The following is a 22166-nucleotide window of genomic DNA, read 5'->3' as shown; positions in this document are numbered from 1 at the left end:
AGTTGTCAGGTTTTTCTCTTTGGGACTAGTTTTTCAATCTTTTCCCAACTTTCATAACCTTAAAACTTTTGAACGTTACCGATCAGTTATTTTGTAAAATGTCCCTTGGTTTGGGTTTGCCTGATATTTACTTGTGATTAGATTCAGATTATGTTCCTTTGTACATATGTCATCACAGATGTTTTTCTCCTTTTAACTGTTAGGTGGCAGGTGATTTCCTTTTGTCCCATTCTGATTATTTTCATTGTGATCCTTAGATACAATGGAATCTGCCCAGTTTCTTCATTGTGAAGTTACTCTTTTGTCTTTTGTAATTAATGAGTATTTTATAGGGATATTTTGAAACAATGTAAATATACCATTTTGCATCAAATATTCAATTTAATAATTTACTTTTTTATGATTATATGGATTCATGGTTTCCCGTTTTAGTCCATGGATTTTTAAATCCATTACTGTAATTTGTTCTGATGCTCAAAGTGTCCTCAGTTTCTTCTGTGGGATCCCTTTCATTATGGCTTCTGTGTCCTCACTTTGGCTCCAAATCACTGTGTCACATTCCCTCAGTGATCATCCTCCCAAGATTCACTCAAGAATGGACCATTCACCCAAGATTATGTTCCTGTCACCCCAGTAGAGCTCTGACAAACGAGTCATGGCCTCTATTGAAACCATCCCCATACCCAGCATGGAGCCTTGCTGGACATCTTTACATCATATTATTTCAGGGCTTCGCTTCTGTGTGGTCTAGTTTGGACTTTCTTAGAGCTCGGTGGCTTAGGGTAGTTTGACTGCTTATGTGGTGATTGAAGGCTTCAACAGTAATTATTCCAGGAGTAAGGTAGAAGGTGTGGGGCGGTCTAGGTGGCTCAGAGATAAAGAATCTGCCTGCCAATGCAGGAGATGTAGGAGATGTGGGTTCTGTCCCTGTGTTGGGAAGATCCCCCGAAGAAGGAAATGGTAACCTACTCCAGTATTCTTGCCTGGAAAATCCCATGGGCAGAGGAGCCTGACGGACTATAGTTGGCCAGGCTGTAGAGGTTGCAGAGAGTCAGACACAACTGAGCTAATAAGCGCACACACACACAAGGTAGATGATGTATTGCCTTGTATGAGCTAGCGTTGTGAAATGCATAGCCTCACTTCCATTTTAGTCTTAGTCAAAGTAGTAAAAAACCACCCAATTTCAAGGGATGAGGCATAGACCAGAGCTCTCAGTGAGAGAGAGGAGTGTTAAAGTCATAGTGTAAGAAGAGTGTATGGGGTAGGGGGTATTTTTGTGGTCATCTTTGGAAAGATGAGAAAGTAATCACATAGAAACTATATTGTCAAGATATTCTTCAAGTTTGTGTTTATTTTCATAGTCTGAGGAATAACTTATCAAAAAAGCAAACACCTTTTGCCTGACTATTCAAGATTAGATACTGAATAAAGTGTCAGCATTTTACCTTAAAAAGAGAGTTAACTTGAGCTAATGAAAAAATCATTTACTAAAACTTTATGAAAACTCTTAAAATCTTCAGTAAATATTATAGGGTCTTATCATTTTTTTTTGTTTTGATTTTTACAGCATTTGTGACTTTTGACTTAATTGGTCTTTGATATCTTAACAAGCATGGAGATAAGATTAGAAGTTTTGACTTCAACCAGTATCAAGCAGAAAAAACCCTGGCCACGAGTCTCCTGGTTGGGACAGGTAAGTTTTTCTTCAGTTGTACAGTATTAGTTGTAATATGTGTTACATGTGTGCTTTGCCTCTAAGATTGAAGAATGCTGCTGCTGCTAAGTCGCTTCAGTTGTATCAGACTCTGTGCGACCCCATAGACGGCAGCCCACCAGGCTCCCCCGTCCCTGGGATTCTCCAGGCAAGAACACTGGAGTGGGTTGCCATTTCCTTCTCCAATGCATGAAAGTGGAAAGTGAAAGTGAAGTCACTCAGTTGTGTCCGATTCCTAGCGACCCCATGGACTGCAGCCCACCAGGCTCCTCCGTCCATGGGATTTTCCAGGCAAGAGTACTGGAGTGGGGTGCGATTGCCTTCTCCGAAGATTGAAGAATAACCTTTAAAAAATAAAATAGCATCTGCAGAAGGATCACTTGCCCACTGAACAGGACTTTGTGTATTTGCATGGTAGGAGGCTGGCAGAGGTGGGGAGGGAGCATCAGTCTTTCTGTGGTCTGATCACATTTGTCACCTCTCTCATCACTTTCTTGCTCCTTTTCTCCATCACCTGCTTCATCTTCTTCACCATCCTTTGTTGCTTTGCTGTTGGTGTTCTGGGATGGTGTATCATCCTCACTCTCATCTTCTGGGCTCTCCTGGGAATTCTGGGACACAGTTTCTTCACCCTGCAAGTCCCAGTTTTTGAGATTGCCCAGCCAGAAAACCTCTCTGCCGTTGTTGAAAATGAGCATGGCTTTCGCATCTACAGAGTCTTTTTTGAGCAAGGGCACATGTTTGGGGAGTTTCATGTCCTGGTGAATCTTGGAATACCCACGCAAGTGATGAAGCAGCCTGGAAGGTTTCCAGGAAGCTCAGAACATTTCTGGATGTTTTCTAAAACTGAAGTCTAGGAGCACATGCTACTGCTTCAGAAATGAGAAGCCATGTCTATTTAAGTAAATAATTTAAAACTTGCCCATACTACTCTTCAGATCGGTGAGCTAACAGCAGATATCTCAGTTTGGGCTAGCAGAATTGGAAGACACTCCTATAATTTTAAAGTTCAAATAAATCTCAGTGTGAGTACTAGGTCATCCTACCTAGTAATTCTAATAAGACATACTTTTAAGATAGAATGAAAACATCTTCAGGGTACATAATTAGCCTTATTGTTGGGACCTCTGATGGTCAGGTGATCAGTAATCTACTTTCCAGTTTAGGGGATGTGGATTCGAGTCCTGGTTGGGGAACTAAGATCCCACTTGCCACTGGGCAGCTAAGCCCCCGTGCCACAACTAGAGAAGCCCTTGAGCCACAGTGAAGACCCAGTGCAGCCAATAAATAAATAAAACTGTTTTTTACAAAAGCCCTTATTGTTCATTTTATGGTGTGTAGTACAAATATACCATCTTTCTTAGATGTCACTTTCTTTTCCTTTCTGTGATAACTTACGTAGGTGGCTGAATTAACTTTGGCATCTCTTAAGTTTCCATGTATTTCTTCTCCTAGGAAAATGAAGCTGTTTTTCTTTTGGATGATAAATCCGTAAATGAAATTAATTTGCTCTCAGGAAGGACAAAGAAGAAAATCCCCAGTCTTCAGCCTTTGTTGAAGGATGTTACACTCCTAACAACGTCCAGTAACGGTTGAGTAGTACTGATATTGTCAAAGGGCTAGATTAACTGTGCTTTTAAAAATAATTTTTGGGGTAATATTAAGGAAATTGTTAGACTGTAAGCATTGTGTTTCCGTTTTGAAAACAGATGCCTGGCTGGCTGGGGTACTCACCACAGGGGAGGTTTTCCTCTGGAACAAAGATCAAGATTGTTTGAAAACTATACCAGCAACTGAAAAGCCTAAGGACATGATTAAAGCTGCAGTAGGTGGGAGTTTTTTTGTTTGTTTAAATTGATTTAACTTGATATATAGAAGGAAAAGAAATATACCTCTGCTTTTGTAAATATCTGTATGTATTTCCATGTATCTGTAAGTATTTTTTGATGTTGGTTATTTGTAACACTAAGGTTCATCTTGAGGAAGAAAAATCTGGCATACCTAACATACCTGTGATAGAAGTGGGTTCCTAGTATCACACATCAGTACATGATTAAGTGTTAATATTATTTGTACTTTTATTATTAATGCCTTAGTTTTTCTTTCTGAATGGAAACCTCATTTAGGTTCCTTGTTGTCAGAATAGATAAAATTTGTACTTTTTTGCAGGAATTCTGACTTCAGAGGTTTAGTAACTTTGTTGTTGTTTTTTTAGCAAGCTCTTCCAGACTGTACTTGTATGTATCTGGCAATGGGAAAAGAGTTCTGCTTATAACTCCTTCTGGATGCATATTCCTTTGGGAACATTTGGAATTCAAGAATGTTTTATCTTCCAAAAGCCTTTCCTTGGTGGGCCAGTGGTCCCAGATCATGCCTGAAGAAGCAGTTCCTTTGCCTTCCACTGAAGATAAAGAAGCGGTAGTGCATGCTGTTTTTATAAAAAATGAGGTAAATTCCAAATCAGACAGGGTGTTCTTGAAGTGGAGACCTCAGACTCTAAGAGCAGACACTTTCTGGGAAGCTGTTGAGCAGAATGTGTAATGATAGCTGTATATCTCCAGTCATCATTAATTGTAGTAATGGTGAAATTATCGTGGAAAAGGTATTTTTATATTTCTTGGTCCCATTTTAAAAGATTTTATTAAAAGTGGTTTGAACTTTGAGTTTCCTTGGTCTTTCCCTAGTTTTACTTTTCCTTAGTTTTAGAATATAACTAGCTTTATAATAAAAAAAAGAAACTAGAATTGGTGATATTAAGTAGCCCATTCCCAGTAAATAACACATTTATTAACTAAAAGACATGTTAAATAGCTGTGTGATACTCTTTGTATGTGTTGACGCATATGTTTTTACCCACTTTGCTATTGTTAAAAATTGTGTTTTGAACTTCTGTTATTTACCCCATGAATATGCCCTAGTTTAAATAATATGCAACCATAAAAGAAGAGAAAAATAAATATATAAGAATATTCCCAGTTATATAGCCAGAGTAAATGGCAGTGTTTTCTTAAGAGAGTAATTGCACCTTGATTTCCCATTTGAGATATGCTTCTGGCTCAGAAATAAATTTCTTAGTGTTTAGCTTAATGTTAAGCTATATGTTAAGAATAAAAGTATAAGCAGGTTCTTGATATATTTCATTTGTCTTACTTATGAGAAAATGTGGGGCTGTTTTTTTGCTTGTTTTTCTGTTCTTTCATGCATGAGTTTATTTTCTATTTTCCTTGCTGGTTATTTATTTTAAACATAGCAGTGTGTACATGTTAATCCCAAACTCCCTAACTATCCCATCATTCTTCCCCCTGGTAACCATAAATTCATTCTCTAAGTCTGTGAATCTGTTTTATGAACAAGTTCATTTGTATCACTTTTTTTTAGATTCCGCATAAAAACGATATCATACGATATTCCTCTTTCTCTGACTTCACTCAGTATGACAGTTTCTAGATCCTCTTGATTTATTTTCAGATTTATTATATACTAAAGTATATGAAATTTATCTACAGTTATTTGGAGACTGCTGCTTGTGTTCATTTACTTTCTATTCCGGGGAATGCCTGAAGTTAACATTTCTAGCAATTCGGTGGCATGAAAATGTATTTACACCTGTAAGGTGAGGTAAATGTTTCCTTCTTTCTTGTTTTCTATCTTTTCTTTTTTGACCATTCTGAACAGCACATGGAATCTTCTTAGTTCCCCCATAGGGAATTGAACCCACAGTCCCTGCATTGCAAGTGCAGAGTCGTAACCACTGGACTGCCAGGGAAGTTCTTCTGTCCCTTTTGAAACATTATTATAATATCTTTTGGCCCATAAATACATAATAAGATCAGTAAATGAAATGTGAACATTGACCTCTGAGACTTTACAAATCGTTTGTCCCTATAAGTATTGTTCTGTTTCTTTACTTTTCATTTTACTTGTTTATTACAGAAAGTTTTTCTTGTTTTTATTTTGTTTTCCTTCTTGGAATTGAGAACACATAAAAGGTAAGGCTGGCTATGGTCTTATCTTAAGACTATAAAAAACTCCTTTGAAAACTAATTCAGTTGAATTTTGAAAAGGAAGTAACTTACTTGAATTTACTACCATACCTTTTAAATTCTCTTGTTTTTTTTTAATTAAAAGTTTTATTTATTTTAAAAAGCCCAATGAAATAGAATGCATTTAAAAGCATATAATGACTTAAGATTTACTAAAATAGATTTTTTTTTCTGTTTATTTTCTTATGCTAGCAGTACTTTATTCAGGTGTAATTTATATAAAGTCAAATGAACAAATCTTAAATGTACAACTAGGTGTTGGTGGTTTAGTTGCTAAATTGTGTCTGACTCTTTTGAACCCATGGACAGTAGCCTGCCTGGCTCCTCTGTCCATGGGATCCTCTAGGCAAGAATACTGGAGAGGGTTGACATTCCCTTCTCCAGGGGATCTTCCTGACCCAAGAATTGAACCTGGTTCTCCTGCATTGCAGGCATATTCTTTACCGACTGAGCTATGAGGGAAGCCCAGAAATATTTGTAATAATGTAGAAATATGTGTATCTAAACTTTTAGTGGATGCACATGTGTTTGGGGTTGGCGTAGGACATGCCATTAATATAAAACTCTGATATGGACCTACCTTGTTTAGTTAGCAGTTGCTCTTTTGTGCCCTGGATAAAACTTGTGAGCAGTTGCTAAGAGACCCCAAATATATATGCATATGAAGGAATTTAGCTGGACCCATCAATTTTCTGTAATGAAATATGTATTAATATGAAAGTTACTATACTTCCTGTTTTCAATTATTTCATTCCTTTCTTAGATCACTGTCATATCATGTTCAGTGGGCTCAGCAGGATTGCCTTCTGTGCAGTCTGATCCCTAAATGTGAGTCAGTGAAGTCAAGGGGAGCTCTGATTTCTGCATTTTCAAGAGATGGACTTACCCTGGCAGTAACGCTTAATCAGAAAGACCCAAAGGTCAGTAAATGTGATCTCTCTTGGGAGTAAGCTGTAAAAGAGAGAGTATAGTTCAGTTTAGAGATTTTTTCCCCCCTTGAATATGTTTGTTTTTTTTTTAATACTACTTTATGTTCTTTACATTGGTATTTTCTGATCTAACTTGACTTTGTAAATTGGTAACATTATTTACATTAGGTGCCATAATTCTCAAAATTTGACCTTCAGAAGCAAAAAGAGGATAATGGAAAAGGAAGAAAGAGGGGCAAAGTGGTGACTGATATTCTTAAAATGTAGTGTGAAAGGGAAAAGAGTTACGGATGGTTGGTATTGTCTTGCCAGTTGGGAAAGACAAGATAGTTTGTTGATAGATCTCTAGGTCTTCAGAAATATAAGTAAAATGATTTTAATTGTTTTGTTGTCTTTTTTTTCTCTTTCTAGGCAACTCAGGTATTATTTATAAACACACTGAATTTTGTTACTCTCTATGGTAGCCTTAAAGGATGTAGTAATAAGAATCCTGTGGTTCCAGCTACTCTTGTCAGGTAAGGATTTGTTTTTATTTCTAAATAGTGTTTTTCTTTTACTTTTTTAATAGTTTAATAAGTTTAAGGCTCTGATAAGTAGTGTCTAAATAGATATTTTCACAACAAATATTCTTAAAAAGAATTCTTTAAGAGATGGGAAATTCTTCAAGAGATGGGAATACCAGACCACCTTACCTGTCTCCTGAGAAACCTGTATGCAGGTCAAAAAGCAACAGTTAGAACTGGACATGGAACAATGGACTGGTTCAAAATTGGGAAAGGAGTACATCAAGGCTGTATATTGTCACCTTGCTTATTTAACTCACATGCAGAGTACATGCGAAATACCAGGCTGAATGAAGCATAAGTTAGAATCAAGATTACAGAGAGAAATATGAATAACCTCAAATATGCAGATGACACCACCCTTATGGCAGAAAGCAAAGAGGAACTAAAGAGCCTCTTGATGAAAGTGAAAGAGGAGAGTGAAAAAGCTGGCTGAAAACTCAATGTTCAAAAAACTAAGATCATGGTATCTGGTCCCATGACTTCATGGCAAATTGATGGAGAAACAATGGAAACAGTGACACACTGTTTTCTTGGACTCCAAAATCACTGCAGATGGTGACTGCAGCCGTGAAATCTACCTACTCCTTGGAAGAAAAACTATGACCAACCTAGACAGCATATTAAAAAGCAGCAACTTTACTTTGCTGACAAAAGTCCATATAGTCAAAGCTATGGTTTTTCCAGTAGTCATGTATGGATGTGAGAATTGGAACATAAAGAAGGCTGAGCGCCGAAGAATTGATGCTTTTAAACTGTGATGTTGGAGTCCCTTGTACAGCAAGGACATTAAACCAGTCAATCCTAAAGGAAATCAATCTTGAGTATTCATTGAAAGGACTGATACAGAAGCTCCAATACTTTGGCCATGTGATACAAAGACTTGACTCATTAGAAAAGACCCTGATGCCAGGAAAGATTGAAGGCAGGAGGAGAAGGGGTTGACAGAGGATGAGATGGTTGGATGGCATCACTGACTGAATGGACATGAGTTTGAGCAAAATCCGGGAATGGTGAAGGACAGGGAAGCCTGGCATGCTGCAGTCCATGGGGTTGCAAAGAGTTGGACATGACTGAGAGACAACAACAACAAATAGATATTTAGATAGATAATGCAGCTTTTAGCATTTGTGCTTGATAGACTTTAAAGTTTGTTTTATATGTTGGACACAACTGAGCAATTTCACTTTCCCCTAGAGAAGGAAATGGCGACCCATTCCAGTATTCTTGCCTGGAAAATCCCACGGACAAGGGAGCCTGGCAGGCTACTATCCATGGATTCACAAAGAGTCAGACACCACTGAGCAACTTCACTTTATATAAGGAAAGCCTTCAGTCCTTTCAGGAAGGGTCTGATAGGGTGGAAGATACTTGAACATATTTTCTTTTCTCTTTTATTTCTTTCTATGTTTTCTTAGGAAGAGTAGGATTATGATTAGGTAGAGAAATACTGGACTTAGAGAGACTGAAATGAAGAATCCTGGGTTGGGAAGATCATTTTATATACTCAGGCTGGGGTGTTTTTAGCCTTTTAAACAAAGTTGGCATTCTCTGCATATGGGTGGACAGCACCGTAAGTGGTGATTTTGGATGGCAAGGGACCTATGCAGGATTATAGGGTAGGAAGATTTCCTCTTCCTCTTGGATTCTTCTAATTTCCTTTTCTGAACACTTCTCTGCTGTTCTCTGACTTTTCAGAGTTTTCAGGTTCATCCAGCCGTACATTTTTATTTTCTTTCTCTTCCCCAAATTTCCTTTCTGGTCTCAATTCAGTGGTCTGTTTGACTTAGGGTGTCCATCATTTAAATGAGAAGGAGCTATTTTCTGTCCCCATGAAAGAAATATTAATATTTCAGACAGTTAAGGAGTGGTAAAGATGGCTTTGGCAAGAGGGAATCTGCTCTTGAGTGGAGCCCTGGCAGGCTGCTGAGAGACAGGCATGGTATTGACCTTCAAAATCTACTGGTAGATGTTAGTAATGGATATCACTAGGATTAGAAGTTGTTCTGACTATAATGTAAGTGAATTAAAAGCTTTACATTTTTAGGTAGTATTTTCATCTTATGATTTGTTTATGAATGTAAGTAAATTTCTGCTTGGTATGTTGTATGAACTAGATGCTTAACTTATAGGCAAAGTACATCATGAGAAATGCTGGGCTGGAAGAAGCACAAGCTGGAATCAAGATAGCCGGGAGAAATATCAGTAACCTCAGATATGCAGATGACACCACCCTTATGGCAGAAAGTGAAGAGGAACTAAAAAGCCTCTTGATGAAAGTGAAAGTGGAGAGTGAAAAAGTTGGCCTAAAGCTCAACGTTCAGAAAACTAAGATCATGGCATCTGGTCCCATCACTTCATGGGAAATAGATGGGGAAACAGTGGAAACAGTGTCAGACTTTTGTTTTTTGGGGGCTCTAAAATCACTGCAGATGGTGATTGCAGCCATGAAATTAAAAAACGTTTACTCCTTGGAAGGAAAGTTATGACCAACCTAGATAGCATATTGAAAAGCAGAGACATTACTTTGCCAACAAAGGTCTGTCTAGTCAAGGCTATGGTTTTTCCAGTGGTCATGTATGGATGTGAGAGTTGGACTGTGAAGAAAGCTGAGTGCCGAAGAATTGATGCTTTTGAACTGTGGTGTTGGAGAAGACTCTTGAGAGTCCCTTGGACTGCAAGGAGATCCAGTCAGTCCAATCTAAAGGAGATCAGTCCTGGGTGTTCTTTGGAAGGAATGATGCTGAAGCTGAAACTCCAGTACTTTGGCCACCTCATGCGAAGAGCTGAATCATTGGAAAAGACTCTGATGCTGGGAGGGATTGGGGGCAGGAGGAAAAGGGGATGACAGAGGATGAGATGGCTGGATGGCATCACTGACTCAATGGACGTGAGTTTGAGTGAACTCCGGGAGTTGGTGATGGACAGGGAGGCCTGGAATGCTGCAGTTCATGGGGTCGCAAAGAGTCGGACACGACTGAACTACTGAACTGATGAACTAGATGTTTATGAGCAAACTCCTTTCTTCTTACTTATTTCTTGGGAAGTAAGATACACAAAATGTATGTGACATTTGCCTACTATTCATACTTTTGCCCTTATTTTTTGAAGTATCTCACCCCTTGGCCATTATAAATTGTTAGAGACATTGTAGAGGGTCCTTTCTAAACATCTTGTTTTGCTTTTTCTAGGTCATACTGGGTAGGTGATGTCAGCTGGACTCATGATAGTCTTCTTCTGGCTTGTGTGTTAAAACGTGGCTCCCTGGTTTTATTGACCTGCCATGGTGAATTGCTAACGTTAATTACATTTGGCTGCTCTATAGAATTTGGGCCAGCAGAATTTATTCCTCTTCACCCACTAATAACATATAGGTGAGATATTTGAATCATTTAATTTATTTACAGAAGTTTTTCTCTTTTGGTATTACTTTACTGTGTATTTTTTTTAAATATAATTTCATGTTTCAAACATCCTTTCTTTGAGTCTGTCATCTCAATATCTGTTTATTTATAGTTTTCTTCTATTTCTTTTTGTTGCTTAATCCTGGTGAGAATTTGACAATGTGACTATGTAAGTATATGTTATTTAAATATTTAACAGCATTAAAAATGTAACTTCTTTGATATAAAAATTAATAAAAATGTGATGTCTTTTATTGTTTAAAAGCAGAGCACTTAGATAAAAATTAACTTGGCATGTGGCTGTATCTGGCTTCCCAGGTGGTTCTAGTGGTAAAGAACCCAGCTGCCAGTGCAGGAATGTAGGAGACATGGATTTGATCCCTGGGTCAGGAAGATCCCCTGGAGGAGGGCATGGCAACCCACTCCAGTATTCTTGCCTGGAGGATCCCATGGACAGAGGAGCCTGGCGGGCTACAGTCCATGGGGTCGCAGAGAGTCAGACTTGACTGAAGCGACTGAGCACCCATGGATGTATCTACTTTTTTCCCAAAGGGAAAAAAGGGGAAAGTTGTTGGAAATGGATAGTAGACTTTAGAATTCAGCCATATTTAAATTTTAAATTGTGAGATCACGTAGCAGTTTGGCTTTGGAGTCAGATCAAGAATCAAATCTTGGTTCTTCTACTTATTGGTTGTGTGAGTTTGGGCAAGTTACTCTTTGAGCCTCATTTTCTTTTACTCTGAAATGAAGATGGCAGTAATTGTCTCTTAGACTTGAAGGAATGAAGCAAGATAATAAATAATTTTAAATTGCTTTAGCACAGTTCTGGCATAACGTAAGAGCTCAGTAAATATTTGTTTTTATTGATGTTGGGTAGACACATAAGATAGCTGTTTACAAAATAAAAAATTGGAAAAGGTCTTTGAAATTAATCCATTACCTTTGCTTTACAGAAGGAAAACTGAGGAGGGATGTGTCCTTGATTATGTTTAACAAAAATTTTACCTTATTTCTAGCAATAGATAATTATGATGGGAAAACTTGTCACTTCCTGCAGTGAAAGTGTTTTTCCTTATTATGGTCTGATTCCTAATTGACTTAAATTTTCCTCACATTTTCCTTAAAAATTAGTATTTAGGATCTTTCAGAATGGATTTTTTTTTTCTGATTACAAAAGTAATACATATTCATTATTTTTAAAAGCTTAATCAAATGTCACAAAACTAAATACTATCGAAAGTGAAAGACTTGTAATCCTATTCCTTAGAGATAACAATTATTAGCATTTTAGTGTGTTGTCCTCTTAATTTGAAAATTTTATGTAACATGTGCAATAACAGTATTAATTTATTTTTTAAAGCAAAATAAATTATATGATATATGTTGTTTACTGTTTTGCTTTTTTGATTTGACAGTATGTCTTATACATCTTTCCATGGAGTCACTTTTTAATGGTTTTATAAATTTTGTAGACTGTACCTTCTAAAACCAACCTTCTGTTGTGGGCCATTTGGTTCATATAATCTGTAGTTAATTATTTTCCTAACCAGAAAAAAATATATTTTGGTTCTCTGTTCTCTTTATACTTATAAAGCCCCAAAGTTAATAATTAATGATACTAAGTATATACTTATAAGGCCCCAAAGTTAATAATTAATGATGTTAAGTAATCAGTTGATATTAAGTATTCAGAATTAGGTATACCACTATAACAATAAATAACTACATTTATATGGAAACTCAGTCAAATTTAACCTTAAGCTGATAAAATTTTACTCATCACCATCCTCTCCAAATGTTTCTTAATAACAAGAATACTCACAGCTCCTATTTATATTCTCACAAGGATATTTAAATATATGATAAGAAAGAAAGTTAACAGCTAAACTGTCTTTAATAGTAAAAATAACTGCCTCAGTTTTTTTCAAAAAGAGATATAAAACTAGATTACAAGCAATATTACAGACAATAGAGTAAATGTCACAATTCTGGGAAAATTAAAAAAAAACCACCAACCTCTGTATTATTTAATTACTTATGTTTTCCTCACAGATCTGTGCACATTTAATATTTTTCTGTTTAATTTGCTTGCTTTTTCATCATTCTGAAATGTTTGTGTTTTTTTTTTCCTTTGGAATAATGTAATTGTTTTTTTAAAAGATTTTCCTCTCACTAATTCTCGAATTTTGATGTTTGTTTGCTAGACCACAGCAGTTTACACTTCAAGATTCAAATAATTCTGTAGATTCATCAGCTTCAGATAGTGACCCTATGAGACAGAGATTCTCTATAAAAGCACACTCACGATTACCCTACCTCATTATTTCTGATGGATACATGGTCACAACCCTTCGATTTCTTGATAATCTGTCTCCATCAGTGCTCATGAGATCCCTTCTACTTGATTCAACGCAGAGGCTTGAGAAAACATACGAAAGTGTGATACTGTGTAAGGTATGGTGCTTTATGGTACCATCAATAAAAGCTGGCTTCTCAGTCTTTTTTTTTTTAATTTATTTATTTTTAATTGAAGGATAATTGCTTTGCAGTATTGTGTTGTTTCCTACTGAACGTCAACATTCTCGGTCTTTTTAAATTTAAAACTGTACTGACAGTGGTGTCCTTGGATTGCATACACTTGTCTGTAGAAGTTATAATTGTAGTACAGTTATGGATAAAGCTTCCATGGTGGCTCAGAGGGTAAAGCGTCTGCCTACAACGCGGGAGACGCAGGTTCAATCCCTGGGTCGGGAAGATCCCCTGGGGAAGGGAATAGCAACCCACTCCAGTACTCTTGCCTGGAAAATCCCATGGACTGAGAAGTCTGGGAGGCTACAGTCCATGGGGTTGAAAACAGTTGGACACGACTGAGCAACTTCACTTCACTATGGATAAAACTTTGCTCTTGGAAATCTTCTTTTTCTATAGCCAAAAGGCAAAGGTCTGAACTTGCGATCACTGAATTCCCTAAGATCTAGCTTGTTAAAGCACCAAAGAAATGAAAATGTAGCTGATTCTACTGTTCCCAAATTCTTGCAAGCAGAAGAAACATTGAAGTTAAATGAAGAAACAGCAGATCTGCAGGTACTTGTTAGCAATGTTTTATTTATTTTGAACAGTTATGTACTGATTTTATTCCAAGAAACAAATTTTGTTTTCCTGTTATTAAAGAGAAGAGAAATTTGATAGCACTAAACTGATTCTACTTGTAAGGAATTAAACTATATTAATATTAATAATAATTTTTTCTCTCTCATGTTTTAGGATTTTGAAGCAGAAGAAACTGATGATGGCAGATGTTTTCCAAACAACTTATTCTCTTTTTGGAACCAAAAAAATGATCTGTTATTTAGTAGTGTTGAGGAGGGAAGATTGGAATTTGCTTCTATGTTTGATACAATACATGCAAAAGATAATACTGAGGAGACAGATAAAACTGTTATAGAACTGCACTCTGTCCAGAAAAATCTCCTTGCAGCATGGACTATAGGAATTTCAAAAAATGTGGCAGAAAAAAATTTAATGTTAAACTACACAGTAGTTTGTATCACTCATTTTTTGTATATTCTTCAGTTTATAAAATGTCCTTTTCCCAAACTTGATCTTTTTTTAAGCAAGAGCTCAAAACATAATACATGGGTACTTTGTATCTTTCAACTTTTTCATCAGTGTTTATCAATCCAGTATTGGGATATGAGATACAAGCAAGATGTAGGACATTTGGTGAAGCTGACTTCAAATACTATAAAGCTTTTGCTAACACAGCAACAACAGGATCAGTTATTCTCAGAGAAGCTTTTAGCCTGTTTTCATTTACTCAGAATGGTAGCTGATCATTTAAATGGTGTGTACAGTCTTCAGCCTGAAGTTATTTCAGCATCAGCTGATGGAAGTAGAAGAGCAAAGCAAGACTCATTGGTGTTACCCATTTTTCAAATGTTTCAAGACAGTGAATCTTGGGAAAACTGGTCTTGGAACTCATCTTTCAAGATTCATCCTCAAGTATTAAATTTTGTGCAACAGCCAGGACACAGGTACAATGACTTCACTGTTAGGAGACCATCAGCATTGTAGATTCTTCAAAATTGAGATATAATTCCCATACTGTAAAATTCATTATTTTAAAGGCTACAATTCAGTCATTTCTATTATAGTCACAAGGTTGTAGAACGAGTAGCACAAATTCCAGAATATTTTTATCACTCCCAAAAGAAATCTTGTACTGTTAGTTCTCAGCATCATAGATTTTATGTTATTTAAAAGTATTTTAGGATTTATGCCAAACATTTTTCAGCACACATTATTTTATTAGTCATGGGCAATCATGATACTGTTGAAAGATTTTGATTTAAATAAGCACCATAGAAAAAATGACCTCAGGTATCTAAAGCATTTATGAAAGTTTAAAAAATGTGCATTTTTTTTGACTTTTTGCTATCTGTGAACCTGATCAGTTGTGTGCATATTATTACCTCAGGGAAGAATACATGGAGAGAAAAAGACTAATGAGGAGGCTATATTCATTAGCTATACTCTTAGTAAAGGCTAAAAAAAGGCTATACTCATTCTTATCCCTAGTCTGAAATTTGATTTTTATGATTACCTCATTCTGTGTGCAGATTGATTGTTCTCTGGAGAATATTGTACAGAAAGACTTTATGGTATCAAATGCAATTAAGTCAAAGAGTTCCTGAAGATGGCGTGCAGTTAACTGAAAAGATGACACGTGAAACGTCAGCTGTCAAGTCCCTGTTATGCCATATACAGGCTGAACTGCAGACTGCTGGAGTTCGCTTGAACCAGACCTTAGAACTTAAATCTATCAATGGTCAGTATCTTATAAACAATTTCTAACCCCAGGCATAAGTGATAGTAGGTTGTTGGGCTTTGAGTTTATTGATTGGTTGTAATTATTTGTTTTTTTCAAAATAATTTCTGGCTGCACTATATCCACTAAATTTTAAAACAAGTAAATTTTCATAAAGTAATTTAATTAACCAGGACTAACTGTTGGTTAAAAATTTTGTAGGGGAAGAGTGTTTCCTATTAGGATCATATGAAAAATCTGTTCAAATATGGAAGAAAGCTCTACAAGAAACCTGTGAGAAAGGTAGGGGGTGTTAAAATATTACTTGCCATGATGTTCATGGGACCATATTTTAGCATGCTGCTCTTCTTAAAAATAATTTCAGATCTCCGAGAACTGACAATTTCTTAATGCCTAAATAAAATACATACTGTAGGTACCTTGTCTGTTAGAAATAGTTATTTAAAATTATTCTTAGTCTTGGAATTTGTAGCACCAAGAAATTTTTATCCTATCTGTAGATAAGACTCCTCTGTCCTTTTTTTGGTTAGTGATGGAACCTGTGTTTGATTGGTAATGGGTAAAAAAGAGACTTAAATCCTAAATTAAAAAAAAATGTTATTTAGTGGTACCCCACTCCAGTACTCTTGCCTGGAAAATCCCATGGACGGAGGAGCCTGGTGAGCCGCAGTCCATGGGGTCGCTAAGAGTTGGACAAGACTCAGCGACTTCACTTTCACTTTTCACTTTCATTCATTGGAGAAGGAAATGGCAACCCACTCCAGTGTTCTTGCCTGGAGAATCCCAGGGACGGGGGAGCCTGGTGAGCTGCCGTCTCTGGGGTCGCACAGAGTTGGACATGACTGAAGCGACTTAGCAGCAGCAGCAGCATCTACAAGAGAAACTATGAGTCAAATAAGGTTCTATTACCAACTTATAGAAACTTTGAGCTAAGGCTCTCTGCCCTTAAGTAATTCAACTTTAAGAATTTCCTGTGAGTTAGACTTACTATGTGGCTACATGGAGTTTTTGATGAGACAGTAGGGATGTGGATTCTAGAAACTGGTGATAGCTTTTATGATATAGGGCTGAGGGTATAAGATGATAGAGGTTTTCAGCCAGTGGCTGTGAAGCTAACCTTGACTTCCACTACTGGTCAGGTTTAGCTAATTATTAAATTTATTTTCTGGCTGCTGTGGCTATGTATTGAGGGCCTGCTATGTGTGTTAGACAATAAGAATAACTGAAATAAACAAGTTTACCCTCAAATTGCCCATAGTGTGGAGGATAGATTGCATGAACAACTGGCATGTTTCTCATTATGCTTTATGGTATTTGTTGGGAGAGGGCATGGTCTGAACTGGAGTGCAAACATCAATCTGGAGAAAACCTGGAGGAACAGACATGTAAAACTGAGTGAAAATTGTTCAGGTGAAGGAGTGGAAATGGTGTAACATAGGATATAGCACTCTAGAAGCAAGAAGACATGAGAAACTATGGCAGTTTGGTAAATTGCGAGTAGTTGACCAGGTTATTTGAAACATATATGTAATATTGAGGATAGGGTGGTGAGCGCTGAAGTGAGAGGAGAGAATAGATGATAAGGGAAGATACTATGCAGTGCCATGGGATTAAGGTTTTATCCTGAAGATAGTGGGATCTGTTAAGATACAGAAAGAGTACTTTTCAAATAAGTATAGGCCATTTGGAAAGATCACTTTGGTACATTACAGAGGGCCATTTGTTGGAGTGTGGTATAGAGATGTGGGTTTTACCTAGAAGCAAGAAAATTAGTCAGTTGAAGAGGTCCTGAAGCAAAGCAATGTCAAGAGTACTGGGGAACAAAAGTCACATTTGTCAGATGTTTAATAGGTTTGATCAAGTGAACTTGTGACTGAGTAGAGAAAGAAGTCTCGTGCACTTCTCAGATTTGGAGATTGTACAGCTGGATGAAGAAGAGTGGCGTCCAGTGTGATGAGAAGTTCTCATGAAGAAAAGTTTTCATAATGAGTTTTATTCTGGGCCTTTTAATTTCATTTCGTTTCCATTTGTATCCAATTGAAATGGTTTCTTGTAGTGGAGACTGAAAGTAACAGTGGCTTCAACAAGAAGTTTATTTCTCTTAGGAAAGGAGGCGAGGAGTTGACAGTCTGGGGCTGATTTGGTATTTCGGGGGTCTCATCAAGGACTCAAGCTTATTTAGTGTTTCTGCTCCATCGTCCTTAGTGCATTGCTTCTACTCTTAAGGCTGTTGCATGAATTAACATGGATGCTGGAGTCCCAGCCATCACGTGCACAATCCAGGTAACAGAAAGGAGGCAGGCAGGAGGGGCAAGAGAAGGCACACCTCCTGGCTGAGATGCCTCTTTACACAGCTTGTCTGGCAGCTGTACACTATATTATCTCTTGGCTAAGAACTTTATCATATTTTCTCATGGCCACATTTAGCAAGAAATTGTGATCTGAGTGCATTGGAACCCCAAATAAAATTAGAATTCTTTTACTCAGAATGGTGGATAAGGGGCAGGTAACCGGCAGTCTCAGTCGTAAACACCTTTTAGATACTTGAAGACAGTGGTCAAGGGATCCAATCTTATTCGACAGTATTTCTTCTCTGGAAAGTCTCTTTGACCGTCTGTTTGATATATGTATGTGTGTTTTTTTAATTTGTGTTTTTAGCATGTGCCCTTCTGTTTCATAGCTTGTGTACTTGAGAGAGATGTTGTTAGCGGACCTCGGTTAGTACTGAGATGAGCATTTGTACCTCTTTTTGGATAAATTCTTAGTCATCTTAGGACCTGACCACAGAAAATAAAATTATTCAGAATTTACAATGAAAAAGAACAAAATATTGCTGACCTGTTTTTTTTACTCAGTTGTGAAACAGGTACAGAAAAGTTCACATGACACGAGTGTACAGTTGATGAATTTTTATACACTGAGCATTTCCATCTATCCAGCACTCAGATCAAGAATGTTACCTAGCTAACATGTTTTTTAATGTAAGTGTAATTGTGCCCTATTTAAGGAGGAAGAAGGACATGTTTTCTTCAGCTTCGCTATTATCTTTCTCTTTTATACTGCCACCTCTATAACTATAATTTAAATGATGCTCAAGGATTATGTGATCAGCTAGTAAGAGAAATACTGAGATGGTCCCACCTTCCTGTAAAAGAAAATGAAGATTGTTCAGGTATGCTTTTCAAAAATCAGTATTTTTGTTTGTTTTTTTTTTGCTTCTTTGTCTTTTAATGCCGTCTGTTGAGTTTAATGTATTTTGGTTCATCAATATAAAATCAGTATGTTTAATGTTAGCAATTTGTATTTACAGGTTTAGCTATGAAATTGCTTATACATAAAAGTTGGTTGCTCTGTTGCATTGTGGTGAATTTTGGGACTGTCAGCTTCTTAGCAGCAAGGATCATGTTTTTGCTTGTTTTTAACCTTTGAATCTCTCAGCTTAGCGGCACTTGCCTGCTGAACTGTTATAATTGTTGTCTCAAGTCTCACAGCCCTGTTTGTTAGACACAATGTCAGGTACCCAATGTCAGGTACTTTCCCTTAACATGTTTGTATTTTCTCTAATGATTGCTTAAGGTGGTTTGCTAAAGTGATCAAAATCACTTTCTGACATATTCAGGGCCATTTTAAAATCTGTTTAAGAGATTGTAGAATATTTGGATTGTCCTTTTTTAAAAAAGGTGTATTTAAATTAAGCAATAACCAAAGTGAAAGACAGGCTTCCCTGGTAGCTCAGTGGTAAAGAATCAGCCTGTCACTGCAGGAGACACAGGAGACACCGGTTCAGTTCCAGGATGAGGGAGATCCCCTAGGAAAGGAAATGGTAACCTATTCCAGTATTCTTTCCTGGGAAATCCCATGGACAGAGGAGCCTGGTAAGCTGCAGTCCATGGGGTCACAAAGAGTCGAACATAACTTAGTGACTAAGCAATAGCAACAGAGTGAAAGACATCTATATGAATGAGCACATAATGTATTTATAATGCTGCTTTACAGTGGTAGACCATGAGAAGTCTACTTTGCATATGAGTGTGTCAGAAAGGCCAGTGTGTCAGTACTTTCTAAATGGAGTTCATGACTCTAGATGGAGTATTTGTTTTTTTTTTTTACTAATAACTGATTATTGGTTTAAAAATCATTTACCGATGGAAAGTAGAGATCAAAAGAAATTAGTTTACAAAAGGCTTTGAAAAATAGATTGAGAGGGTTTGTAAAACCCTTTCTGTGATTTTTACCAGTTTATCATTTTTGTCCAGAACAGTATTAGTTTGTTTGTTTGGTTTCAGCCACTGTGGTTTCTTTCTTTCTTTCTTTCTTTTTTTTTTTTTTAATTTTAAAGTGAGATAGATAGTAGAATGGGCTTCCTGGGTAGCTCAGCCAGTGAAGAATCCACCTGCAATGTAGAAGACCCCAGTTTGATTCCTGGGTCAGGAAGATCTCCTGGAGAAGGTCTAGTATTCTTCAGTTTCCCTGGTGGCTCAGACAATAAAGAATCCACCTGCAATGCGGGAGACCTGGGTTCAATCCCTGGGTTGGGAAGATCCCCTGGAGGAGGGCATGGCAACCCATTCCAGTATTCTTGCCTGGAGAATCCCCATGGACAAAAGAACCTGGCAGGCTACAGTCCATAAGGATCGCAAAGAGTCGGACACAACTGAGCGGCTAAGGACAGATGGTAGAATACTATGAAATTTTATTCTGGGACTCATATTTTCTCTGCATTTTTTAAATTTAATTTTTGTTTTATATTGGGGTGTAGCTGATTTACAATATTGCGTTTCAGGTGTACTGCAGAATGATTCAGTTATACATTTACATATATCCATTCTGTTTCAGACTCTTTTCCCATATAGGTTATTACAGAATACTGAGTAGAGTTCTCCATGCTATACAGTAGGCCCTTGTTGATTATCTTATTTTATATACAGTAGAGTGTATGTTTTACTCCTAAACTCTTAATTTATCCCTCCCCACCCCACCTTTCCTCTTCGGTGACTGTAGGTTTGTTTTCAAAGTCTGTGAGTCTGTTTCTGTTTTGTGAATAAGTTCGTTTGTATTATCTTTTTAGATTCCATATATAAGTGATACCGTATGCAACCACTGTTTATGGATTTCCTACTCTGATATTTGTCTTTTTAAATTTGTGTTTATTTAGTAGGTTCATTTTATAGGTTCATTTTAGACAGTTTTGAAATATGGAAAGGTTTAAAGAAAATAAAATCACTTTTAATGCTACCATTTTTGTCTATGTGCATTCATATATGTTTATTACCAGAGCTAATATTCTGTTTTGCAATCTTTTAAATTTAATATTGTGAATATTTTCCAATGTAAATAATATTCTTTTAAAAAACTTAGTAAGCTTTTTCCTTATTATTGGATATTTTAGATTGTTACCACCTACTTACTATTTTAAATAATGTTGCAGTGAACATAAATTTTTGTGAGCATTACTAATGTCTACATGTTAAATCTTGAGAAATGAGGTTACAGAGTCAAGACTTCTGATGCCTAGTGTTAGATTGCCCTCCGAAAGGACTGTTAGCTGTGTATGAGTGGAAGACATTTATGTGTGACTTTTTTTTCTTATGTGTGACTTTTTAACTGACTGGATTTTTTTTCCAGCAGTATTGTCATGATGTGATATAACTGTCAAGATGAGTTGAACCTATAGTAATATATTTAATTTTTAATGATAGTTGTTTAGAGTATTTTAAGCATATCCTCTCTTGGTCAGGAGTTCCCAGGACTACTCCCCACGTTCAGTGATTCACAGGGAGAATGCGCAGGCCTCCGTATATATTGAACCTAGGCCCCCTGCTGTGGAAGCATAGAGCCCTAACCTCTGGACCACCTGTAAATCGCCTCAAGTGACTTCTGAGAAAGAAAGATACTTTGCCTTTGTTGGGGCCATAAATGTCATAAAAATTAATCTTAATTTAATATTTATCTTGTATGGGCTTCCCTGGTGGCTCAGCTGGTAAAGAATCTGCTTACAGCCCTGGGGACCTGGCTTCAATCCCTGGGTTGGGAAGATCCCCTGGAGAAGGGAATGGCTACCCACTCCAGTATTCTGGCCTGGAGAATTCCGTGGACTGTATAGTCCATGGGGTCGCAGAGTTGGACACAACTGAGCGACTTTCACTCACTCAGTAGTTTTTAGCTATTTATTTTCAAATATCTGAATCCAGTTTATATTATTAAGTTTCAATTTTTAAATAGGGATGGCATGTTTGCTCTAGTTTGTCAGAAGCACTCTAGAAATCATAATGTAACTCTCTCCTCTGCCTTTTCCCTCCATTCTACACGTTCCCCTTGTCCATACCTCCCAAAAGAATCTTAATAGTAAAGAGTTAATGTTATGGGAGTATACTAATAATACAGAAACAGACATGAAGAATCACTGTTCTGGCTCTTTGTAGTAAACTCTGCCTCCTTGAACTAAAGAAAGAAAATGAGAAAGAGGAGGAAGAAAGGAAAACAAAGAAATGATAAGCTTGCAAGTCCATTATAGCTGGATTGTTTTTATAGATCCTTCCACATTTTTAGAAAAAACTGGTAACTTGAAGTCATAAAAGAGTTCCTAAGTGTATGTGCTGATAATTTTGAGCTTATTATTTTATTTTTGTTCTATTGTCTTGAAGAAATGTAGATACCTGTTACAAGTTACCTTGTATAGGCC

The 22166-nt window shown here is 36.9% G+C and overlaps 1 protein-coding gene across 17 annotated transcripts in view; it reads left to right on the top strand.

Moving 5' to 3' along the window:
- CPLANE1 (ciliogenesis and planar polarity effector complex subunit 1) overlaps positions 1 to 22166 on the top strand; it is a 107120-nt gene that overhangs the window by 1637 nt on the left and 83317 nt on the right. For 15 of the 17 annotated variants that reach the window (XM_086361463.1, XM_086361460.1, XM_086361469.1 and 12 more), the window contains 14 exons: positions 1571 to 1696; positions 3173 to 3308; positions 3427 to 3546; positions 3933 to 4165; positions 5224 to 5330; positions 6524 to 6680; positions 7101 to 7204; positions 10444 to 10626; positions 12861 to 13110; positions 13585 to 13740; positions 13921 to 14690; positions 15276 to 15484; positions 15686 to 15766; positions 18492 to 18656. In XM_086361463.1, the coding sequence (XP_086217589.1) occupies positions 1616 to 1696; positions 3173 to 3308; positions 3427 to 3546; positions 3933 to 4165; positions 5224 to 5330; positions 6524 to 6680; positions 7101 to 7204; positions 10444 to 10626; positions 12861 to 13110; positions 13585 to 13740; positions 13921 to 14690; positions 15276 to 15484; positions 15686 to 15766; positions 18492 to 18656 (2752 nt within the window). In that variant the 5' untranslated portion in view covers positions 1571 to 1615. Of the gene's footprint in view, positions 1 to 1570; positions 1697 to 3172; positions 3309 to 3426; positions 3547 to 3932; positions 4166 to 5223; positions 5336 to 6523; positions 6681 to 7100; positions 7205 to 10443; positions 10627 to 12860; positions 13111 to 13584; positions 13741 to 13920; positions 14691 to 15275; positions 15485 to 15685; positions 15767 to 18491; positions 18657 to 22166 lie in introns of all 17 variants that reach the window. The other 2 variants (XM_086361472.1, XM_086361473.1) reach the window with 1 other exon arrangement.

The sequence above is a fragment of the Bos grunniens genome, chromosome 20 (genome assembly GCF_055505025.1).
Source record: "Bos grunniens cultivar Pamir isolate PY7600 chromosome 20, Bosgru_T2T1.0, whole genome shotgun sequence".
NCBI classification, from domain to species: Eukaryota; Metazoa; Chordata; class Mammalia; order Artiodactyla; family Bovidae; genus Bos; species Bos grunniens.
The sequence above is the reverse complement of the archived record's forward strand: the minus strand, read 5'-3'. Positions and strand labels throughout refer to the sequence as shown.